Source organism: Eublepharis macularius, chromosome 3, assembly GCF_028583425.1.
Source record: "Eublepharis macularius isolate TG4126 chromosome 3, MPM_Emac_v1.0, whole genome shotgun sequence".
In the NCBI taxonomy this organism is placed as follows: Eukaryota; Metazoa; Chordata; class Lepidosauria; order Squamata; family Eublepharidae; genus Eublepharis; species Eublepharis macularius.
In genome coordinates this window covers 163,024,176-163,048,892 of record NC_072792.1, presented here as the reverse complement: position 1 = coordinate 163,048,892, position 24,717 = coordinate 163,024,176, and the positions used below count along the sequence as shown (strand labels likewise).

The 24,717-nt window shown below is 40.0% G+C and overlaps 1 protein-coding gene across 1 annotated transcript in view; it reads left to right on the top strand.

Moving 5' to 3' along the window:
- DYNC2H1 (dynein cytoplasmic 2 heavy chain 1) overlaps positions 1–24,717 on the top strand; it is a 217,617-nt gene that overhangs the window by 77,768 nt on the left and 115,132 nt on the right. Inside the window, exons 56-68 of the mRNA XM_054973537.1 lie at positions 545–658; positions 1,938–2,098; positions 2,294–2,417; positions 2,715–2,836; positions 3,711–3,797; positions 3,986–4,112; positions 5,577–5,718; positions 8,387–8,496; positions 9,264–9,362; positions 12,652–12,775; positions 18,708–18,871; positions 20,058–20,177; positions 24,547–24,681. Of these exons, the coding sequence (XP_054829512.1) occupies positions 545–658; positions 1,938–2,098; positions 2,294–2,417; positions 2,715–2,836; positions 3,711–3,797; positions 3,986–4,112; positions 5,577–5,718; positions 8,387–8,496; positions 9,264–9,362; positions 12,652–12,775; positions 18,708–18,871; positions 20,058–20,177; positions 24,547–24,681 (1,629 nt within the window). The remainder of the gene's footprint in view (positions 1–544; positions 659–1,937; positions 2,099–2,293; positions 2,418–2,714; positions 2,837–3,710; positions 3,798–3,985; positions 4,113–5,576; positions 5,719–8,386; positions 8,497–9,263; positions 9,363–12,651; positions 12,776–18,707; positions 18,872–20,057; positions 20,178–24,546; positions 24,682–24,717) is intronic.

Here is a 24,717-nt window from a genome sequence, read left to right as displayed (position 1 = left end):
ACATGCATACACTTTAGTGGTTGGCTGGAGGGAGCCAGGGAAAGGGACAGTTCTAACATAATCTACCCTGAAGAAAGATACCTTTGGTGGTGGCGGGCCTACCCAGCTCACCCCAAGAGAAAAAGAGAGAGGTTTTTTAAAACAGGCAGGGTTTCCTGGCAGTCTTGTTTCATGGAGCTGAGCTTCTAACGTGGTGGAGGCAGTTAGTGGTTGGGAGAATCAGGGGCCAGGGTGTGTCATTCTCCCTGCCCCACTTAATTTGTAATTTAGGTTGCTTATTTATCTGAGCCTACTTCTACTGTTATACTGCCATTAAGGCTGTTGAGATCTAGGGCTGGTAGATGGAGACCTTGCTAATTGATCCTGTGAACCTTTATATCAATGCAATGCAGACGTTTATAAAACTGGGCAAATTAGTGCAAAATATGCCATAAATAGTAAAATCCTAATGTTTCAGAGAAATATGAAGGCTGGATACATTGTACAACCCCAACAATTGAGAATCATGTATGTAAATGTCTTGAATAATACCTGTGTCTAATAGGATGCAAGTGAGCAAAAGGCAGAAATGGAAAAAATAAAACAGAAGATAGCAGAAGAAGCTGTGAAAATAGAAGAAAGAAAAGCAATAATTGAGGATGAACTAAAGGAAGTTCAGGTAATCAGAAGAGGTTATTTATTAACCCCTTGACTACAGAGTCTGTTTCTGAAATACACATGGTATCACAGAGTTTGGCATGTGTTTTTGTTCCATGGTACTTCTGTAAACTGCGTACCAAATTGTGTTTGTGTGTCTTTATCTGTGTATATATTACAAAAACAAATCTTATTGAAACCACATTGGAATGAATATATAAAACATCTGGGAGTGGAATCAATACGTTTTCCCTGTGGCTTCATTTTGCCCTTAGTGAACCTGGGAGTTCACTAAGATGATCAGCATTCCGTAGAGGAACGTCCAGCAAAACCCATGTGCCTCAACTGCACTTCTGCAAATTTTGCCTGAAATATATTTGATGGTGTCTGAGTGATAACAGGCAATTTTGATTACGATGCATCTTATGATCGTAATGCCTGATCGCATCTTTCTTAGGGAGGATAGGTTCTTTAGTGGCTAAAAGCCATGGTGACAAAAAGGAACCTCCACATTCAGGGGCAGTAAGCTTCTGAATAACAATGCTAGCAGGCAATGTCGGGGGAAGGCCTTGGTCTCTCTATTCCAGGTTTGCTGGCCCTCCCAACAAACTAACCTCTGTAAAAAAACCTTGGTGATGGGCTAAGTGGAGCACTGTTCTGAGCCCAAAGGGCTCTTTTTATATGCCTATATAAGTTACACTGAGAGGTGATTTTTACTTTTCTTCTTGTATGGGGGAAACTGCAGACAGACGACATCAGAGATGATGGGCGCACACTTGTGGTCTGATGTCTTGATTCCTGTCCTGGTGTCTTGTTCCTTTTTCCTTCTCTGCATCTGTTCCTTGAGCTTTTTAAAATCCTTCAAGAAAATGCTGAAGCTGTGTAATGTCCGGGCACTGGTTCTGGCATGGGCAGGATCAGAAGCAGGGGAAGAGCTAACCAGGGAAGATGGCAGCAAATACGGGATCGGAAAAGAATGTTGATGGTAGAGGAGAAATCATGGGTGGGGCTGGTGACAAAACATTTTGAATGAGTTTGCTAGGAAGTATGATAGGAATCATAACCTCCTGCATGAGAGAAGGCAAGTATGATTGGTCCTACAGCCTCGCATTAATCTGTACTCTTATTTTGTATAAAAATGACCACATCATCTGTTTGAAAATGCTAATATATTCCTATTTGTTTCCAGTTATTATTTGAAATTGTGATTTTTTTAAAAAGGTAGTATTTAGGTATAATAAAAAGCATTAAATGGTGATTGTGTTAAAACTAAGCAACTATTTTTCTGCTCTGGTTTTTAGCCACTAGTTAATGAAGCTAAATTAGCAGTTGGAAACATCAAACCTGAATCTCTGTCAGAAATCCGCTCCCTTCGTATGCCACCTGACATCATTAGAGATATATTGGAGGGTGTCTTACGGTTGATGGGTATTTTTGATACATCGTGGGTTAGCATGAAGAGGTAATTGGAGATTTTTCTTTGGCTATCCTGTTGTTTTTCAAAAGGTGATTTTTTTTATTCTCAATATGAAAGGATTGTGGATGAAATCCATATAAATTCTTGCAAAGTATTGTAACACAAAGACCGATTTCATTGAAATGCAAAGTTGTTTAGTGATTTATTCTTTTGAATTCAGTTATTTAATATATTTGACAGTTTCCTTGCCAAACGAGGAGTCAGAGAAGATATTGCAACATTTGATGCTCGGAACATTCCAAAGCAAATCCGTGAGAGTGTAGAAGAACTTCTAGCTAGAAATAAGGCATCTTTTGACTCGAAGGTAATCTCTTTATGTATTTAGCAAACATTGATTAAATGAGCTGTAGATTTGAGGCAGCTATTTTTCCAAGGATTCTTTGCATTACCACTTCACACAGGTCAACAGCTGGAGAAGGTGTTTGAAAAGTATTATTTATTATAATGAGATGTAGCTGCATATTTAACTGCATTATTGATCCAAAGCATAATTGCCAGTGATGCCACTTTGCTTATTTTTAATATGGTGAGTCTATTTAAGCTCTCCAAAGTAACCAGCTTTTACATCCTTGAGGTAAAGTGTTTGTGTTGAATTTTTCAGAATGCTAAAAGAGCTAGTATTGCAGCTGCACCCCTGGCAGCATGGGTGAAGGCCAATGTTCAGTATTCCTATGTCCTGGAACGAATTCAGCCTCTGGAAAATGAACAGGCAGGTCTCAAAGCGTGAGTAAAACATTTTCTATTTCCATTCCAAATTACAAATCTGGCTAAATGCCATCCTAAGCATTTGCACTCTTCTAAGCCCATTGACTTCAATTGACTTAGAAGGGTGTAATTTTGCTTAGGACAGCGCCGTTAAAGTAGAAAATATGATCTCTTGCTCTGTACTTAATTCTTTATAGACAGTTTCTAACTGGAAATCAGTTTTTACTTCATTTTTTCTGGAATAAATATAATGTGCTGATGATATTATTATGTCACTATTGTGCTCATCTAATACTGCCTCTGAGAGGTGTATGTAGTTTGTTGTAGTTGAATAGTCTGTCATTTGCTTTCACAACATTTTCAGAAGCCATGGATATATTCACATGAAACAGTTTCTGAGTAAAGCCATGTAGTATCTGGATCTGTTTCCAGACTTTCACTCTACAAATGTCTTCTCTGAAAAACAGACTGATGTCTGAACACGCATTTTTGTGCTATCCATGCATGTGCTCACTGTGTATTTTAAAAGCAGTGTGGATGTCAGATCTCCACATTATGCTTCTCATCTAATACTAAACCAATATTATCTAAGATAAATGATGCAGATGGAAATACACAGTTGCATCTCTTCAAGCCGTTATTCTGGGGGTAACCCTATTGGCCTACATCAGACAACAGCTGGTCCATTTATTCGGTTTGACTGTGGTTTTCCAACTTACTACCTACGAGCCTTTTAATTGGCGATGAAAGGGACTGAACCTGGGACTTTCTTCATGCTCTGTATGTGTTGTACCACTGAACTGTGGCATCAGCAAGCATTAGGGTTGTAGCTTAGATTGCTTTTGCATCTTGACGGATAAGGATCTTAATTTGCATTTCTAATATATTCTAGTAACCTTAGGAAAACTGAAGAGAGAAAACAGAAACTAGAAGACTTGCTTAATTCTGTTGGTCAGAAAGTAGCAGAATTGAGAGATAAGTATGTATTGGTTATTTTCTTAACAAACGTACATGTTTTGTTTTGAATATTTATTTGTATAGTGCTTTAATATTTAAGTTATCACCAGCTCTGGTTTTAAAAAGTAATGCTTTCTGAAAGTTTTTTGCTTCAATAAGAGCACAGTCTTTGGTTCTTAAAGAATAATTTAAAATGTAATTGTTATATAGGTTTCAGGCCAGAACTACTGAGGCAGCTAAGCTTGAAGCAGAAGTTGCTAAAGCACAAGAAACAGTGGAAGCTGCAGAGATGCTGATAAATCAGCTTGATAGGGAGCACAAGAGATGGAACACACAGGTTGGTTGCTGAATCGTTGCATTGCATTACCAAGTAAACTGTTACATTTTCAATTTGTTTGAAATGCATTTCTTTGAAATTAATAGGGATTCCTTATTCATGAATAGACATAGGGTTGGATCCAGACCGAACTGGCAGTTTCTACCTGTTCCCCCTTTCTGCTGCTTCCCCCCAACCACCCCCGCATAATATCTCAGAGTCCCCTATCCCCCAGGAACAGCCCTTTGCAGTAGGAAGGGAGAAGCAGAATAGTTACATTCTGCCATTGGGAAATTTAGTCTGGATCCAATCCATAAAATTTTATCTCACTTTCTTCAAGTTTGAGTCTCTGAATGATGGGTAGCAATTTCTGTCAAGGACATCAGGAAGTCTCAGAATGCTTAAACATTTAATTTTTATGTCTCTGCCTTTCCTTTTGATCTACCAGATAGTGCCTCAGTCTCTACAAGAGAATATATTTCACATTCTCACCCTCCAAGACTTTGCCTTTGCTTACTGTGGATAGTCTCTTCAACCTGCCCAGGGATGATCTTTTTAATTGTTTTTTCCGTCTGATTCTAGCCTGAGAACAGCTACGAAGATCATTTAGTTTGCCACTGCCAACTATTTATGCTTCTCTGGGCTTCTGTTAGCTGGGTTTTATGGTTAAAATCGTTATAATTTTGTTTTTATGATTTTATTTTTGAGCCACCTTGATCAGGGCTCTAAGGAGGCACCATATAAATATTTTAATTACATAAACATCTAAAGGACTTTTTTGCCCTTTCTGTCAGAAATGGCATGTTTCAGTAGCTTCATGAGATGTTCTGTTATAGAAAAGATTTGTAATGCTTGGCAAATTCTATTTTTTTTCCACTAAGCTTGAAAAATTCACTCTTGTTCATTGGCTGCTGATATTTGTAGTCTAAGCATCTCCACCGAGTTTCGGACCAGTAATTCCACCAATGGACTCTATATCAGTTCTGCTCTCTTTAGAACTTCTACTTTTAAGCGCCCTGAAATGTCTCTGCCTGTATCCAGAGAAAGGAATTTTGTCTTACTTGGAGGATCTTATTGGATGTGAGCAGAGGAACATTCCATCTCATACTTTCTGATCCCATCTGTTGTAGATCTCCTAGTAGGTTCCATTTTTCTTGATCCTGTTACTGTGTTCCATTTCCATTGTTCTTCTGTTAAAAGTTCTGAATTCCATACCCGATCACCTTGTGAGACAAAATTTCACTTTCTTCTTCACATGTAAACATAGGACAGAAGGCATGCCATGCCCATGACAACAGTTGCCTATGGCAGATAAAGTAGATGAGTTGTGTAATATATAAGCACACTGTTATTATTTAACATGAGTTTCCAACTGTTGTCTGTATTTCTGAAGATGCATCGGAAGAGACATCTCTTTATGAACATACAGTTTTTCCACGAATCATATTCACCAGTAATGTCATGCTGAAAATCTATTCTTTTTAGGTTTCAGAGATAGCAGATGAATTGACCACATTGCCAAGAAGAGCTCAATTGGCTGCTGCTTTCATTACTTATCTTTCTGCTGCACCAGAAGATCAAAGAAAAGCAAGTTTGGATGCATGGACAAAATCAGCTGGTCTGGAAAGTAAATATTGCACTTTGTTCAGAAAACAAGAAACTGTACAATGTACTTCTGGGAGATAAAGAAATGATTGTATTGGTGTACAATCAAAAATAACTTGGGGTCTTCAAGATCATTATGTATTACCTTTCTATGCCAATTTACTAGGATGAAAATATACCAAGTCGCATAGCTAGCAGTGCTCATTTTCTTGTTATTCCAGAAAAAGGGGGGGGAAATAAGTTGGCAAATAATCTGGATTTTAATACACCATTTCAAGTGATGGACATTTCAATTCTAAGAATACTTTTCTAGGAGTTGGACCCACTGCATAAACATGAGTAGGATTATGAGTCTTGTTTAGGAATGTTCTTGGAAATCTCAGGGAGCAATATCCATATGATAAATAATAGGTTGTCAATGAACTCATCATATAAAAACTTGGTGTGGATGGGTTAGGGAAAAGGAGATTCTGTCTTTGAGGAGCTACCCCCAATTCCTTAGAAAATTCCATGGCCCAAACTTGGAGAATCATGTGTCTAGGAATTTGCCAACAGTGTTCTTTGCTCAGGCAAAGAATATCTGCTGCTTTGCTAAGTGGTTGATGGCACAATGATTTGTGACTGTGGGCAGATCATCTGATCTTGGGAAAGGAATGGTTCCTACTCTTCAGGATCCAATTCCATTAGTGGCTAGGCAGGGGAAATGATACCACCTCAGGACAGCACTTTTAGAGTTCAGTCCTCCTAGGAGTGTAGCTACTCTAGTCTTTTTACACAGCCTAATTAAAACAAATCCTCTAAAATGCATTTTGGAAAAATGTTCATTTCATAACAGACTGACTGCGGATAAATATAGCAGCACTGAGGGAAAAGCAGATACGGAATAAATTATAGTTTTTTTCCTATAGCTAATTTAGTCATGCCCAGTAGATGAGTGACTCCCTTGAAGCAATAATCTGTTCTGTCTCTGCATGATTAAATAACATTTCCTGTAGTATCGGAGCATTAACTGAATGCAATTCTGTAAAATCTTATTTCAAAGCTTCCCTTATCTGGATTCAACAATAAGGAAAGCTTCTCATCTCATGGTAATAATTGTTAAACACAGAAGAAACAAAAAGCGTTTGTTTGACCCTCATTTCCAGACAATAGTAAAAAAACGTGCCTTTTTTCATGGTTATTTGGGATGGGATGGGGGTCCCAACATCTTATCTTGAAATAGAACTTTAATTTTCTGTCGTTTTGCCATTCAAGCATTGTTTGGAGAATGCAGCTTTCCCCCTGCTGATGCTTTCATAAGTTCTTGTGGATTTTAATCATTGTTGTAGTGTAAGATTAGTTTAACAGTTTTAAATTGATTTTGTATTTCTTTTTTTTATGTGTGTCTGGGGGGATGTTTTTAAAAATAAAAAAGCCATGTATAAGTTGTCTAAACAGACAAAATGTTCAGAGGCTGAATGCTTATCTAGCTGTAGATACTTATTTGTGTACTGCTTTTATTCAGGAAGGCTCGTAAATCAGGTTATTTGTTTTAATACCTCTCTCCTTGTAGATCATTTTATTTTTAAGAAAAAGAGGTCTTAAAATCCCATTAAAGTGCTACAATCTCAGTATAAAAACTAAGTGCAAACATATTGTTAAAGCATCTTCAAAACAATACCCTCAGGTTTCAGCACAGAGTCAGCAGATTAAGTATCAGTCCCAAAAGTTTGGATAAATAAAAATTTACCTCCAAGGTGAGCTGGGGAAGGGAGTAGCATGGGCTGGCCGCATAACGTCAGGATGCCTACTGAAAAAGCCCTGCTCCTAGTCCTTCCACAGTATGATGGAATTCAGAACAAGTCTCACTGTAGGTCTCTGCAAGTAGCAGGGTTTGTATGAGAGAAGAACTTTATACTCTGCTTTTCTCCCCCGTGGAGAACTGGAGCAGTTTACAACATTCTCCGCTTTTCTATATCATCCTCATAACAACAACCCTGTGAGCTTGAGAGAAAGTGAGTGGTCCAAGGTATCCCAGTGAGCTTTGGTGGCGGAATGGGGACTCGAACCTTGTTGTCCTAGGTCTGTTAACCCGTACACCATGCTTGTGTTTTAGTCTACATGCCCCTGTGTTTTTCCTGACACTTCTTCTATCTTGTAAAACCATAGTTTTATAGGCTGGATAAGCCCCCCTGTAATTACAATTTGTTTTAGTTGCCAGTTTGGTATAGTGGTTAAAAGCTACGGGACTCTAATCTGGAGAACCAGGTTTAATTCCCCATACTTTGTAAACCACTCTGAATGGGTGTTCAGTTGTCCTGAAGGGTAGTATATAAATCGAATGTTACTATTATTAAAATGTCACTGTCCCTGGAGGGTCTGAATTGTCAAGGTTCTGTCTTCACCACCAATAATTAAATTGCAGAAGAAAATGCATACTGTATTTACTCAAAAAGAAGATAACTCTGAATGTAAGATGACCCCCACGTTGTATATAACTATAATTAGAATGCAAATTTAAAATGACCTGTTCTCTTTTCTCTCTTGTCTCTTCTCTCTCCTCCCTTCTCTCTGGTATACCTGGAAAAAACCTAGTCTTGAATTTGAGTTAATACTGTATGTGTTTTCTAGGTGCTTATTAGTCTGAGGAGAAGCCATTTAAATGCTCAGACAAATTCAGCTGGATTAAAAGAGATTTTTCTGTTTGTTAGAATTTGATCTTATGCGATTCCTGTGCACAGAGAGTGAGCAATTGATTTGGAAAAGTGAAGGTTTGCCCTCAGATGATCTGTCAATAGAAAATGCCCTTGTGATATTTCAGGTAAATTTTGTTGATTTTTTTACACTTTTCACGTCACTGCCTGTATAACATACTATGTTCATATTGACATGCTGGACCCTGAGGGAGGGTTCTTTCTGTGCTAGATTCTTACTGCTAGCCTGTCTGTTTGCTAAGGGCAAGCAAGGAAGAGGTTTCCTTTCACTTTCTCTTAGGTCTGAAACACATCAGGGAAGTTGTGCTTGGCCAGAGGGTGGTTATCTCCTTTCCTTCTGTAGAAATTCTTCCACAATTTAAAATGCCCTCTAAAGTTGCAGTTAGCTGTGGGTTGGGGAAAAGATGGGTAGAAGAACCTAATTTCAGTGATGTCTGTTCTGAGTATCAGATAAGTATCCATGTTCATACAGTACTGTCTCAGGGGGCTGAAGGAACAAAATTGCTAGAATGCTTGCTTACATTATTTGAAACAACTGGGAATAGTTTCTCCCCAAATGTACCCTAGTGCACTTTTCAGCAGCCAAAACATCTTTCACTTTCATACTTGAAATGCTTCTGGTCTAAGAAGTATAGAAGAGTTTAACCTTTAAAATGTGGAATGAGTCACACATGTAATGATTCGTTCAAATGTTATACATTTTGATGGATATACTGTATAAATTGTGTTTACCTTCTAACTATCCAACTCTGCTTCAATATTATTTCTTGCTGGAGAAAGACAGATTAGAAGTATCTTAAAATCGGTGGGGGGTAGCTGTATATTTTCTGCCCACAACAAACATGTTTTCAACATAACCCTCTTTTCCCAACAGAGTAAAGTTTGTCCATTTTTGATAGACCCTTCTTCCAGAGCTACAGAATGGCTGAAGACCCATCTGAAAGAATCACGCTTGGAAATTATTAACCAGCAGGTTTGCATAGAAACTTGCTGCTTGTGTTGTGATTGTGGAGAAGGAAACCTTTTGGTTCCTTTTTTTGTCTGGCAGTCATGTAAAATGAAACAGAAAGCTGTGCTGCAATCTTATGCATGTTTTCTTGGACGTAAGTCCCAGTGAACTCACTGGGATTTACTTCTTAGTAAGTGTATTTAGATCTGCTGTCTTAATCTCTTTCTAAGTGTCAAGATATGCACTTAGGAAATTTCATTTCCCTTTGTAAAGTTATCTGGGTTTCCCTCAGTGGCTTTGCAAAGATCAACCATCTCACCAAGCATTCCTGATCTGTTAAATTTGCCTTCACCATATTATTAGAGCCATTTCACACAAACACATACACACAGATCTCTCCCCACCCACCCCCACCCCAGCTTGCAAAAGAATGGGTAGGATTCAGACAGTTTTTTTCACTTAATCTCTCTTCCTTGCTACACGTCCTGCCTCCTGCCTTTTTCATTTATGAAAAAGCTGGTTGAATCCCACCCAGTTTTCTTCATTGGGCAAATGAAGACGCAGCAAGTCAGCTCCAGCCTCCTTCTTTTTCACAAGTAGATTCAAAGGCATTTAATCCATAGAGGGATTAATTCTCATCAATAACACGTTGGCTTGAGTCAGACATCTATGAGCCTGGCAAGAGTCTTTATATAATGGAGACCAAATGTACACAGATAGCCAGCCGCCTTATACTGAATTGGACCATTGGTGCAGCAAGGGCAGAATTGTCTACTCAGACTGGCAGCAGTTCTCCAGGGTCTCAGGTAGTATTCTTCCACATCACATGCTATCTGGTCCTTTTAACTGGAGGTGCTGTGGAGTGAACTTGGGACCACCTGTATGCCAAGCAAATGTTCTGCCACTGAGCCATGGCCACTCTACCACTTAGTCATGGTACCCATCTCTCATTTGCCTAAGTAACGTTGCATGTGACTTGGGTGCTCCACACAAATAGTCATTTCCCCCTTTTTAGAGGGAGAAGAATTGTGCAGATCAGTTGGCTGTACAGTTGGATAAAAATATTTAAAAATAAATAAAAATATCACTTGTGTCATCTGCCCAGTAGAGAATGCAGCACAACTGCTCCTCAACCGTTTGAAGAGTCTTACTGCACCAGGTCTTTGTAAAAATGTCTGTTCAAGTACGGCTCTTTCCTCTACTTTTCAAATACATTTGCTCCTGAAATATATACAGACTGTATCTGGCTGCTGCCCTTCAGGAGAACAGCAAAATGGGAGCTCTTGTCTCCCACTCCCTAAACTTTTCAGAATACCTTGGAAGGTTGTTCTTTCTGGGGCTAGGTATGAGTTTTTCTTTCATGTTTTAAAAAAATAATATTATGTACATTACAGTCAATGAAATATGAATGTACCATCTGTCCGGGGTCTGAGGCACAGCCCCCGGCCTCAACAAGAGGAAGCAGGGGGAGGCAGCCAGGAGACAGCAGTCCTGCCACCTCAGCCAGAACCTGCCTACACCAAAGGGAGAGGGCAGAGGCAGGAAGAATTGGGACCCAGCAGCAGCCCAAACAGGGCTCTTACCTGCAAAGGGGGAGAAGCAGCCACAGCAACTCAGAGCCAAGCCCAAGCATCCACCCCAGCTTGAAGAGGGCAACCTGATTCAGGAGGTGCTCAGAAGCCAGCCCCTCCAGGTGGAGTTGCTGAGGGCACTCTGTGGGAAGAGCTGGGCAGCCAGCCAAGGGGCCGCAGCTGGGCCCACCTTCCCTAATCAGCTCAGCCAGAGAAGCCCAGTAGCCAGCCAACATGGTGCAGCTGTGGCTGATCCCGGCAGCCCAGCCAGCTACCCCTGCTGCAGCAGCTTGAGACAGCCCAGGGCCACGCCAGGGCTAGAAGACAGCAGCCTGGCTCAGGAGTTGCTAGAAGCCAAGCCTCTACAGGGGGGGGCTGCCACAGGCATTCTGGGGGAGGAGATGGGTAGCCCTGCCCAGCATTGCCAAGCAGGCAGCACGGAAGCTGGCTAAGGCAGCTCCTCGTGAGCAAGGCCAGGCAAGTTCAGTAGCTCAGAGGCTGGCTGGGGCAGCCCCTCGTGAGCAAGGCCAAGGAGCCCTCAGCTGGGGATGGCTCACACTCAACCCCACCCTGCCAGCTAGGCAAAGGAGCCCAGAAGGGATTAGTGGTTGGAGGGAAACACCTGGGGGAACGCACAGCTGGGCCCGGTCAGGAGAGGGAACAAGCCTGGAAGGAGGGCGGGGTGGAGACAGGAAGCCCTATAAAGGGTGGCTGGGAAGAGCTCTGAGGTGGTGGGTGTGAGTAGGGAGTGAGGATGTGGAGTGAGAGCAGAGCAATGTGAGAGTGGAGGATTGGAGGAGAGTTCTGGGAGGCGAAGGTGATGGAGGATGCAGAGGGTGAGCAGGCCAGGTTGAGCAGTCCAGCGAGTGGGCTGAGAGGGAGTCTGGGTGATGTATACCGCCCCTCCTCCCACAGAGCAGGGTCCTGCAGAATCCCTGGCCCCCCTTTGATGTCAGGAGCAGACCGCCCAGTGCCCTGCCCAGTGGCGGCTGCTGCTAGCCCTGACACCATCCACTTATAACTCTTTTCTTACAGGAACAGTCAAGTTCCATATCACTCATGCTATCTTCAGTCTTCCAAAAGAAGGAAGTAAGACCCTCCCCACACACACACACAGTTATCCGTATATTGCATCCAATAAAACTAATAAAATATAAGTTACAGCTTCTTTTTTACAGAGACAATCAAGCTTCACATCACCCTTAGTACCTTCCAATTTTCAAAGGAAAGAAATAAAGCCACCACAGATACCCTACATTTCAATCTCAACATACCGTTTACATATGTATTACATCTTTCCTTGTTCTGGTTTTCTTTCTATCCAGAAAAAAAATCCACTGCTGTTTTTAGAAGACAATTTTTTTTAGATAGGACAGTGACCTATACACTCACCACTACTTGGGAGTATTAAATCTGTACATTGCTTAATCTGGAAATTTCATTATCTCTAGATACAAGTTTCAAAGGATTTACTTATATTTTCTTTCATATGTTTAGTTCTTGATTGCTGGATCCAAGGAACTGTATAATATAGTTGCCTGAAGGCATGTTGAAGAACATCCTGTTTGTAGTAGGAAAATTGTTGGCAGTCCATCTTTCCTAATATAGTTCTGACAAAAATGACTTCACCAAACTTTGTTTATGTCTGGGCACACTCTGAAAAACTCTGCTTGTATATCATTTTTGCAGTCATTTATCGATGATGAACTAGACCAATCGTTGTTGAAATCTTGTTTGTGCAGGATGCGAACTTCATTAATGCCCTTGAATTGGCTGTGCGATTTGGGAAAACACTTATCATACAGGAAATGGATGGAGTAGAGCCTGTGCTTTATCCATTGCTAAGAAAGGATCTTGTTGCACAAGGTAATTTTCCAGCTTAAAATACAGGACTAATGAAAGGTATTGTTTCTTTTCTCAGTCAGATAAAAGGACAAAACAATGCACCATTCAGAAGTGTTCTTCAGTGTGGATAAAAAGAAATGTTTAATTGTAATGTTTCAATTATAATCATTTTTGGTAAAAAGTCTGGTTTTATATTATTTAGATTCTGAAGTGTTTCTGCTTCTATGCATGCATGTGTATGCATGAGTGGGGAGGTTTTACTAAAATATTATTGGGGTCCCAAGGTATTGTTAGGGTTTAACTGAGTCCAGCAGGATTAAAACTTCTAGTCAACAAATTTGTATCTGCTTTCCTGTTGATGGGGCAATATAAAAAGAGATCTAAATTAAAAATATAGCAAATAGTTATGTCTCATTGAGACAGCCAGAGATTATTAGTTGAATGAATAAAGACATCAGAGGATCTATAAAACTGTGTAGGCATTAATACTGGAGATAATTCGAAATCTCAGGCACTATCCAGTTATAGTATTAGCTCTGCACTATAAACAATAATCCTTTATAAAGGCATATGTTGCATTATGAGAAACTGTTGTCAAATACTTCTTGTTTTTAAAAATGTATATCTTCAGTGTGCCCATGATTTCAGATTGTTATTTATTTTTTGAAATATTTGTCCCATTTTCCCATTAGCATTTGACAAGTGGAAAAAAGTTAATATAAAGAACCTTATTAAAGCATATAATTTCTTAAAACAAAAGCCGTGACCCTTCATCAGACTGTGGCCACAATCCAAAGAATAACCTGCCTATTTCCAGAGAGACAGTTGTTTGGGGCTTATTCTTGAACAGAGTTCAAAACGAGTTTATCTGCTGTTTAGGGGTCGGGGGGCTCAGTATAGTACTAGCTTGAAAAGAAGTCCTGGGGAGAAATATATGATTAAAGCCACTGAGGTAAAAGCTGATTTTTATGTAATGAAATAATTAGGGGGGGTATCTTCCTTTCTATATAGCACAATAGGTTATGTGCTATTTTTATCATATTGGCTTGATACTGAGGGATGGAGTCTAGCAAGTCACCATAGGTATTAAGACGAAGCCCCTGCCTCCAAGAGATGCATAAGGTGAGAAACAAACAGAAATCTATTGTTTCCTTTTTGTGTCAAACATGTCAAATACTGTAGTGTGTGCTGTTATGGGCTGTGGGAATAAAGGCTTTGGATTACACTCCTAGGAAATCTAAAGGTCCAGGTGTCTTAAAGATAATGTTTGAATAGTTGTATCAACTACTTAGTTAAGAATGTCTGAAATTCAGATGGAAAGCTGGATTTAAATCATGGATTTAAATTCATATTAAATCTTCTTGTCCCGCTGCAGTTTTTTGAAGGGTACGACTTCCTCTTTTGGGGGGGTTAGCCCTGCTATCTTTCTAGCTCACTCAATTTTGGCTCTTGAAACATCATTCTCTAGAGTGGCATAGCTGAGGAAATCAGAAAGTTTCTGCTGTGCAGAACCTTCATTTGCAGGTGCACAATTCCTGTGGTGGCCAGTCATGGACGCAACCCAAGGGTGCTTTGCTAATTTGCTTTTGGCGGTCATGTATTGGTAATGTTTCACTGCCTGTTATAAAAAATACGATTTATATGTTGCACTGACTTGATATTTGTACAGATCGTATTTGGGATTTGACATTTTTACAACTTGCAGGGGAAATTTATGTGGCTGGAAAATAAAACAAGTATACAACTTCATGAAGCAGTCTGCCAACTGATTGTTCATACTAGGGACTGCATTGACCTTTTTGTTCTCAGTGAAAGGATGAGACAGTCTCCCTGTCTCCGAAAGCCTGTCACTGCCCCTTAACTGCAGAGGAGAAAATGCTTCTTGCATTCTCCCCTCTGTCTCCAATATCTGACAATTTTCCTGTGTGGAACAAAAATCTGATGACTCTGGAATTTGGTCCACAATCCACGTAAGAAGGAGCACCTGTAGGCTTGATGTCAGCCATGTGTGTTAAATAAGTAAGGGGTAAGATTATGATCCTTTCTGCTCAAGTTATTTTTTTTTTAATTCTTAAAAACAGCATCTACCAATACCTGAATATCAACTTTCTAAGTTGTTACTCAATGCAATACTTGCATTCTCTGTACCACTTCCCACCTTGTGGAATGATATGCCTCAGATGATCAGAAAGACTCCCACATTTCGGTCATTTTGCAAACTGTGTAAAAAAGAGTTGTCCAGGAGGGCATTTTTATAAAAAAAAATGGGGCTATACAATAATGGAATGAGTTAGAAAGGCACTTTTATATAAGAAGTCAGGAGTGGACTATAGACCGTGCCACTGTTTATGAAACATATTATCTGCTTGTGCTATCCTGTACTTAGTACATTGTTTTCTACTTCTGTAATTCCACTCTTTGCTTTGTTTAACTGTGTCTAATGCTTTATTGCACTGTTTGTAAATTTGTAATCCCAGTCCTGTTGCATTATTTATTACATACTTCTTGCTACTTGGTTGCATTGTTTACTGTGTAATCCACCTTAAGTCTTAGTGAGAAAGGTGGGCTGTAAATAAAGTAAATAAATAAATATATAATCAGCTCTGTTAAACTCACCATTATTTCATTCCTATGAAATTAGTTAATTTTCTTTTTGCCCTGAAGCCAAAATATTGATTGATTGATTTTATTTAATAAAATGTATTATCCTGCCGTTCTCCACTTACAGGGTTTACCAAAGTGGCTAACAAGTTAATATATACATAATAAAATCACATCTTAAATGATTAAAGCCAACCAAAACAACAACAGCACATCATTAAAACAGTTAAATCTGAGCTAAAAACGTAAAAACAGCAATTAAAATATTTTAAAACATTGGGGATGAAGGAGGGATCACTGAGGGCATGCAAAACTAAACAAAAAACGTTTTCACTTTCTTATTGCTCTTTTATTAGAGCTTTATTTTGTCATCTATCATGTTTAATAAGTATATTCAGTCATTAAAGAAGATTATCCAGAGCTTTAGGATTATTATAAAATTGTTCGTTGGAAAACAACTTAGAGACATGACAAAGTGCTTTTTCCCAACTGCACTTGGTTGAGGAAGTAGCCCTTCTTTCTAGACTTGGCCAATCTGACCATATCGATTCATGTACCAGTGTAGAGAGAGCCACCCCAACCCTTCTCCTTCGGGCACTGAAAACAGCCACGTCAGCAGTCAGGCAGGTAAAATGCACTACCTCTTTATTTGGTGGGACTGAGAACTCTGCCTTCCCTAAGGCCTTGGCTCTCCAGTATCCACATCTCAGTCAGTAATTCCAAATTCAGTTTAAAATATAAATTAAGTATTGAGTTACATGAGTGTTGCAAAGTATAAAGCGCTCAAACAGGCAATGGACTTAAAAAAAATAAACCTTACTTTTGCTAACTAAAAGTTTGCATATCTAAAACTTAAAAGCTTGCTAACTTAAGCATCTCTGGTTGGCATTGATAGGATGTTCATCTTACCCATCTGGTAGAATACATGGCCTCTCCCTGCCTAGGTCGTCCAGCTTGGAGCCCTGCCAAGATGAGAAAATGGTGAAGGGTTTTTTAGTTCACTGAGAAGCCATCTTTTCTAGAACTAAGTGCATCATCAAGCAACTCAGGAGCCAATCAGGGCAAAGCAATTAATTAGTTTGCGGCTGTGAGAACATTCCGGGAGAATGGATAGAGCTTCTCTGAGACAAACCTTCAAGGTCGAATCACTTGGGACCTCAGAGCCACTCTGCAGGTGTTCAGTTTGCTTAGCCGGCACATTTAACACTAAGCCAGGACCTGGAAACACATTGAACCAAAGTTCTCCCGTTCTTACTAGAATCCTGGCCTTAGCTGGTAACTTCCATACCCCCAGTAACTTTAAGTCTTGACTATTATAATGCACTCTATGAGTGGCTGCTGTCAAAGACATCTCAAAGGCTTCAGCTAGTGAAGAATGTGTCTTAATGTGTTCTTATGGGCACAAGTTATTCTGAGCATGTAGTCCCTAAGAAACCAGTTGCATTAGATTCTAAATTGCTTCTGGGTTTAGCTCAAGGTGCTAGATGTTACCTTTAAATCCCCCTCATGATCTAGGGCCTGCATATCTGAGGGGTCCACATTTTCTGGTATAGTTCCATGGTATAGTTCCTCAATCCCAAACTGACTGTCCTGGTGTTGCAAAAGTTCCATCTGATTTCAAAAACAGAGCATTTTCTGTTGCTTCTTCCTAATTCTTAAAACAACCTCCCTGATGCTCACAGTTGTTTGTCAAACTCTCACCCTCATGATGACTTTTAGGAAAACCTGCAAAATGTAGCTTTTCTAGATAGCCTTTTGTTGATAATTGCTGTGTTGCTTGTGGTTGAATAGAAACAGAGTAAAGGCCTGTTTTTATAGCAGTGTTGGTGTGAGGAGTGATTTATTTGTATTTCTTATATTATAAAGATTGTTTATGTTAACTTTTGTTGTAAATTTATGTTTGTTGGAAAGGCAGGTTACATTTTTTTACATAAATAGATAAATAAACCATCAAGATTGTGGTGGGAATCTGGGAGATTTGGGCCAGGTTGTCACCAATATGCAAATGACACTCAGCTCTATCTTGTGCTTCCAGCTGATCTCAGGGAAACTATAGAAACCCTGAATTGGTGCCTGGAGGCAATTTTGGAGTGAATATGTGATCTCTTCTTCCTGACCAATGTTTTAATAGTTGTGTTTATGGTTTTTAAAATTTTAGCTCTTTTAATTGTTTTATTCATGATTTTTTTATTGGTTTCAGTGTTTTTATTTGATTTTATTGTGTGTGTTTTAATTTGTAAGCCAGCTGGTGGCCCTTATGAGGATAGAAAGGTAGGATATACGTTTTGTAAAATAAAATAAGTACGTAGAGGACAGACTTTACCTCTCCGATGAAGTTTCTGCATTCTGAAACTGCCCCAGGGAGCTTTTATTTGTCCCATTGAGGGAAACATACGTATATTAAATCCCAAAGAGGATTACCTCATTTCCTTTTCTTCCCTTTTTATCCTCACAGTCACAACAACTTTGTGAGATAGGTCTTGCTGAGAATGTGCGACTGGCCCAGGGTCCCCCAGCAAGCGTCCATGGCAGATTGGGGTTTGAAGCTGGTCATTCTAACCACTACATGAACCTGACTCATTGCTTTTGATATACAATGTCCTTGTCAGCAGAAGTATTTTGCAATATGTGAAAAGCCTTGTGGGCTTAAGTAGCCCAGGTGAAAAAATGTGTTATACCCTGGAGGCCGTTGCTGGGAATTAGAGGAACAGATCCTGGAGGTGTTTGCTTCGGGACTTGGTGGGATATGGAAAAGCCCCATCTTAAGCTAGGGATGATTTTAAGGAGTCATCAGAGCCAGAGGGAAGAGCTTGCTCCTGGTCACAGGGAATGGTTGTATCCCTGTCCCTCCCGCTCTGTGCAAGTCTCAGAACAGGCAGTTGCTTGCAAATCAGGTAGTTTTAAAAGCTTTGGTGATTTTATGTGCAATTATTGTTCTTATGTAAATGACATGATTGTTTTATGTTGCTATTGGGACTGTAATTGTTAGCTGCTTTAAGGGTTCTTGGATGAAAAAGCAGGCTAGAGATATGTAATTAAGCGGTTTGGCTTCAGGTTATGTAAACATTATTACAGTGCATTCCATTAGTATTGAAGATTCCACAGTGGCTGCAACTGGTACAGAGGAGGGAAGCGCTACACCAGTACTCCACTTTAAGACATATAGGAAGTTATGCAGTTTCGGCACTGTAATAACAATGCGTTCTTACTGGATTTTTTTCCATAAGAAGTTAAATTGTGATTACATTTTCCAAATCGTTTGTTTTGGTATTTTTCACCACACAGCTGGCTTTAAACACTTTCTCTTGTTTGCATACATTGTCTTCGAACACAGTTCTTTGTTTTCTTGCAGGGCCAAGGTATGCTGTACAAATAGGGGACAAAATAATTGACTACAATGAAGAATTTCACTTATTCCTGTCAACACGGAATCCAAATCCTTATATCCCACCTGACGCAGCTTCAATTGTAACGGAAGTTAACTTTACTATTACAAGAAGTGGCTTAAGGGGGCAGGTAAGCATTTCAAGTAATATATTCTTCTTTTGATGAAAAGACATTGGATTGCATGCAATTTGTGGAAGATACTGATTACTTTCCTTGAAATGCTCCTTTGGCAATATTAATGCTTGCAGCACAAAGATTTGGAGATACGTTAATTTCTTCTAGCACTCTTATCCAGCTGGTTTCTGCTGAAGGTTTTTAAAGATATTTCCCACTGAGAAAAGATCCCATTTTAGTTAATGTTTCCTTCAGTGTCTTTTTTTAGATCTGAAAGTTCTACTGTATAGAACATAACTTGTGAAAAAGATAGTTAATGCTAAAAAGCAGGATGTGAGAGTCCATCTGGCTCATCAGGCCTCGTTTTTAATCATTATGGATTATGAAGTGCTGCTTCTCAGTCTCCATAGTTTAATTATTTGCTGCAGGCATGGGATTCTAATATACGTGTGAAATTTCCTGCCTACAAAAAAAACCCAACCCATTTGCTGTCTTTTCTGTTAAAATGAATGGTGCTTCCTTATCATGCAGGAACCACCTGGGGTTCTGGATCAAGGTAACTGAGTATGCATCTTTTGAGTGTGAAAAATAAAACTGCTTTTGTTCTTCTGAGGCTACTGGTAAAACGTCAGAGAGTACAAGAAAGTTTCTCAAGTTCTTAGGGTCGTATTCAGAGAAGATTCTCCTCACTTCACATGACTGCATCCTTACTCATACACCAAGCTGTTCCTAAGGTGGAAGAGGGGGCTACAGATGGCAGATGAAATCAGGGACCTCCACTGTTCAAGCAGAAGAGCCTTCTGCTTGCATAAAAAGCTCTTTGGTTATCAGCTGTTCTATTATTCACTTAATGCTGTTAAGGGTAGATAATAATTTTGTTTATTGGCATAAATGATTACCAAGGCAGTGAAAGGAAAATGTTTTTGTTTTTGTTCATGTTACTGATAAACAAAATACACTGACAAACTAAGACCATCTGTGTTTTGCATGTACTCCATACATATTTCAGTATGAATTTTAAAAAAAATTAGAGCATTAGTTATCTTTCCATTCATTTGATTTTTATGGAGATCTACAAGAGAATGCAAAAAAGCAAACAATAACAATTGTGTGAAAATGCTGCCTAGTTCCCCTGATTTATATTTATATAATGCTTATGCTTGCTTCTGTCTTTTTATTAATAGCATTGCATTCCATTTAGCTTTTAGCATTGACAATCCAGCATGAGAAACCAGATTTGGAAGAACAGAAGACAAAACTGTTGCAACAGGAAGAAGATAAGAAGATACAGTTAGCAAAACTTGAAGAGACGCTTTTGGAGGTAGATTAATAATTTGCTAGATTAATACAGGAATTTGGTACTTGAAAATACAGGATGGTTCTATATTAATGACAGTAATGGAATGTAGTAAAGAGTCCAGTAGCACCTTTAAGACTAGCCAACTTTATTGTAGCATACGTTTTCGAGAACTACAGCTATTTTGTCAGATGCATCTGACAAAGAGAGCTGTGGTTCTTGAAAGCTTATGCTACTATAAAGTTGGTTAGTCTTAAACATGCTGCTGGATTCTTTACTATTTTGCAACTACAGACTAACACAGCTAACTCCCCTGGAGTAATGGACAATGTACTGTAAGGAACCTAAAAAGTTTATTCTTGTCAAGCATGGATTTCTGTGACATTCTCCAAATGTCAAAAGTTTGTTTTCCTTCCATCATATTATTTTTTTATTAACGGATGAGAATATAAAAACATTTAGGCATATTTATAGTGAAATGTTGAATTGCTTGTGGGAAAAAGATGCTTAAAATAGGATCGGACAAACCTGTTGCATTTTTATAGATTGTAAAACAAAAATTGGCATGTTTGGTTCCCCAGTAGGGCTGTGCAGAGACAGGTTGCTTCAGGTTTCCTGATTTGTATTTACCCAAATCGGGAAACCGCTTCGGGTAAAGTGTATTTCCAAAGCGGCAAGCTGCTTCGGAAATACTGCTTCAGAAAAATTCGGGTTTGCCTCGGAAAGATTCAGGTGTCAATTTCACTCCCAGCTTTCCGGTGCCCTGGGGGGGGGGCAATTTCTTTCCGAGGCAAACCAAACTTGGTGGGAACCTTCTCCTACCTCTTCTCTAACAACCTCCCAAGTTTCAGAAAGTTTGGAATTTGAGGGGCCATGTTATGGCCCCCCCAAAGAAGGTACCCCCATCCTCCTCTACTCGCCATTATTCTCTATGGGAAAAACAGGCGACTTTTCTAGGTTGCTAGGGGTGGCATTTTGCAAGCAAAATGCACCCAAATTTCAGGGGCCCTTCTACCTGTCCTCTCACCCTCCACCAAGTTTCAGGCAGATCCCACTTGGGGGGGGGGCATTTTATGGCCCCCCAAAGAAGGTGCCCCTATCCTTCCCCACTCCACTATTCTTTAGGGAGGGGGGAAAGAGGCTTGTCTGGCTAGGGGTGGCATTTTTTATGCAAAATGCCCCCAACCTTCAGGGGACCTCCTCCTACCTGTCCTCCCACCCTCCACCAAGTCTCAACCAGATCCCACTTTGGGGGGGGGCATTTTATGGCCTCCCAAAGAAGCTGCTCTTAGCCCCCCCTTCTCCATTATTTCCTATGGGGAAAAAAAAGAAGCTTGTCTGGCTAGGCCTGGAAAGAGTCAGAGGCACAGCTGAGATTTTACTCCGTCAGACCTGGTCACTTGGGATAAGTCGTTCATGCTGACTGGCCCCAAACACCAGTAATTTTGCCTAGCACCCTTCCACGTAGCCATCCCTCTGACGGATTCATTATCAGAGGTTAATTGACACTGCCTGCTGCTATTCATCTCAGCCGCTCATGTTTTTCATCTCCCCTTCAAATGTCTTGTGTAATCAGCCATAATCAGAAGGATTGTGAATCTAGGGGAGTTTGTTCATCCCCCTTGCTAGAAACAACTGTGCTGACATTTGAGGATCGTCTCAGCACCCTCCCAGTGTCAGTCCCATGCTGAAGACTGCTAAGCTTAATAATGAGCAGGGTTGGCATAGATCCTTGTTTACCCAAGCCTATTAAATGAGACACCTAACTGGAATAATCCAAGCATTTATTGAGAATGGACACCTAACTGGAATAATCCAAGCATTTATTGAGCAGCTGCAGAAATGGAGTTCTGAATACAAGTCAGATGAATGGAGTAGCCAATTATTCTGGCTGACTCTGGTCAGGCCTGATTCAGATACAGTCATGCACTTAAGAAGCCCTGAGTGTCTAGTTAGCTTTCCTGTATCGAATCATTTAACTCCTGGCAAGAGATAACATTTTAGGTTCGTTACTGGGTATTGTACATAAATAATAGAATTACGGAGTCTCTGCTTCCGTTTTAAGCCTTTATTATTACAAAATAATTATTCAGTATTCTTGATATTAACTCAATCAACAGAAAAGTATACCATCCGTTATAACTACATAGATCATTAAAGGAGAGCAATTACATGAGTCCAAAAAAGTATCTTACCTAAAGATACAAAGGTCACAGGCAAGGAGCCCCTCCAAAGAGGAAGCTCCTGATTAATTTAGCTTGTCATATTTATAGGGTTTCAGAACCGTTTCTTAACAATAGCTGCTTCAGAGACTCAGATTCTTAGTTAACTATTATCTTCTGATTTCATACACCAAACAAGATTATCCATATTTGAAACATCTTCTTGAAGCATATAACAATAACTAGTTCATTCTTGCTTCTTTTTGTGTTAACAGAGTCTATATAGAATTAGTGTTTACAAGTTTCTCGTAATTTGAGTATCTTTTGACCCTCTACCAATGTAACTGTCCTTGGATAATGTTGCCAGCCTCTATGAAGTTAGACATTCCTGCCATTCTCAGTTACTCCCTGCAGCTGGGCCTTGGCACTTTGTATGTATTAGTATGAGTTAGATGGCTCTTCTAGTCTACACATGACTAACTCTATTGTAACTCTATTGTTTTTTTGCCTCTCTCCAAGGTTGTTTTATTCTAAGTCTCTAGACTCTTTGTGGCCTATCAAATTATTGGGATGGACTAGCCCTGTTTCTGTGTGCATTGGTGTCTTGAACTTTTTTCGTTATATCCAGCAGTTGTTCCCCTATAGTTCTAGCCATATCCATGACTAGAGATGGGCACAAACAGAAAAAAAACCCGAACATGATGTTCATTGCCATCCACGAACAGGGACTCACGAACAACCATGAACATGGCCCTGTTCACAAACAAGACCCTGTTCACGAATATGTTCGTGATTGGCTATTCGTGGGGGCCAGCAGGCTCTCCTCCAGCCATCATCCAAGTCAAGTTCCCTACTGCACCACTCCCAGAAACCTGACCTGAGCAGGCACCAGGAAAGGTACCAATAATAAATAATAGCTTGGCCCCAGAGCCTGGCAGCAGCCTTGGAACTTGAAGGGGTAGATCCCTACTGCACCACTCCCAGAAACCTTACCTGTGCAGGCAGCAGGAAAAGTACCAATAATAAATAATAGCTTGGCCCAGATCCTGGCAGCAGCCCTGGAAGGGGTAGATCCCACCACACACAAAGAAAATTCAAGCTCCAAATGCACTCTCTATCAAAATGCCAACAACAACTTTCTCCCTCTCCACTGTCTGCAAACTAAACCAGAGCTGGGAGCCCCCCTCCCTCCTGCTCTTTGCTCCCTTGTAACAGATTTGGAGCTCCACACTTGAAATGAAGACCTGCCTGTCAAGCTAAATTGGGCTTAGATTGGGGTTTCCAGGGCAACAGCAGGAGTTCGGGCAGAGTTCAGATAATCCCTGCCTAAGTTGCAAAGGGAATTGATTGCAGGTGCCAGACTGTCTGGCTTGACGAACAGCAATGAACGAGGCTTGCAATGACCACTTGTTCGTTTAGAATGAGGCCTCATGAACAGCTTGTTCGTGAACAGCAGATTGGGCTGTTTGTGGCTTTTTTTTATTCGTATTGCTGTTCATGCCCATCTCTATCCATGACACAGTTGTCTTGCTTTAGCAAGGCTCTGTGTTGACAGACTGCAGAATCATAGATGTAGCTGTCCCATGGCTATATACCATGATATGTACAACTGCAATGGAGAGGCAATTGGCAATTAACCAATTGGTGGTGATGAGGGAACTAGGCTAGAATTAGAGAGTTGACAGCTCCACAGTAGAACAGCTAGATGCAAATTGGCCATTACTGCCGTTGCCATGATGTAGGCTCAGTAGGTGGTTGGCACTGAACCATGCATGAGGTTTATCCTGGCTTCTTCCCTTGTTGAAGGGCTGCCTGCAAAGATCCAAAAGAAACATAAAGGTAGCGATGGATAGGATACTGCACAGCAGCAGCAACAATCATATGTGGGCTCCAACACTCTGCCATTGGTAGTTGGTATTTTTTATTACTATGGTTAGTTTATTATGGTTTATTGGTGTTTGTTTATTGATTCTTGTTATAAACTTCCCTGAACACCTTGATGGAAAGCCAATATACAAATATTTTAACTAAACTAATAAATCAAGCTATTGTGATTGTGAAGATTCCCATTGGAATCTTGGAATTCCTATTGACTTAGATGCCATTGTTGTTTTCCAAGGAATACTTTAGTAAACTCTTAATCTACATATACATCTTACATTTTTTCCGAAATAATCTAGTTATAACAAAAGTGAACTATTTCTGCCCCCCACCCCCACCCCACCCCACAGACCCTTGCAACTTCTCAGGGAAATATACTTGAAAATAAAGATCTGATTGAATCCCTGAATCAGACTAAAGCAAGTAGTGCTCTCATCCAGGAATCACTTGTGGAGTTTCATAGACTTCAGATTTCTCTTGATCAGGTAAGTTGGGCTCTTTATTTTTTTTTTTGGAGGGGG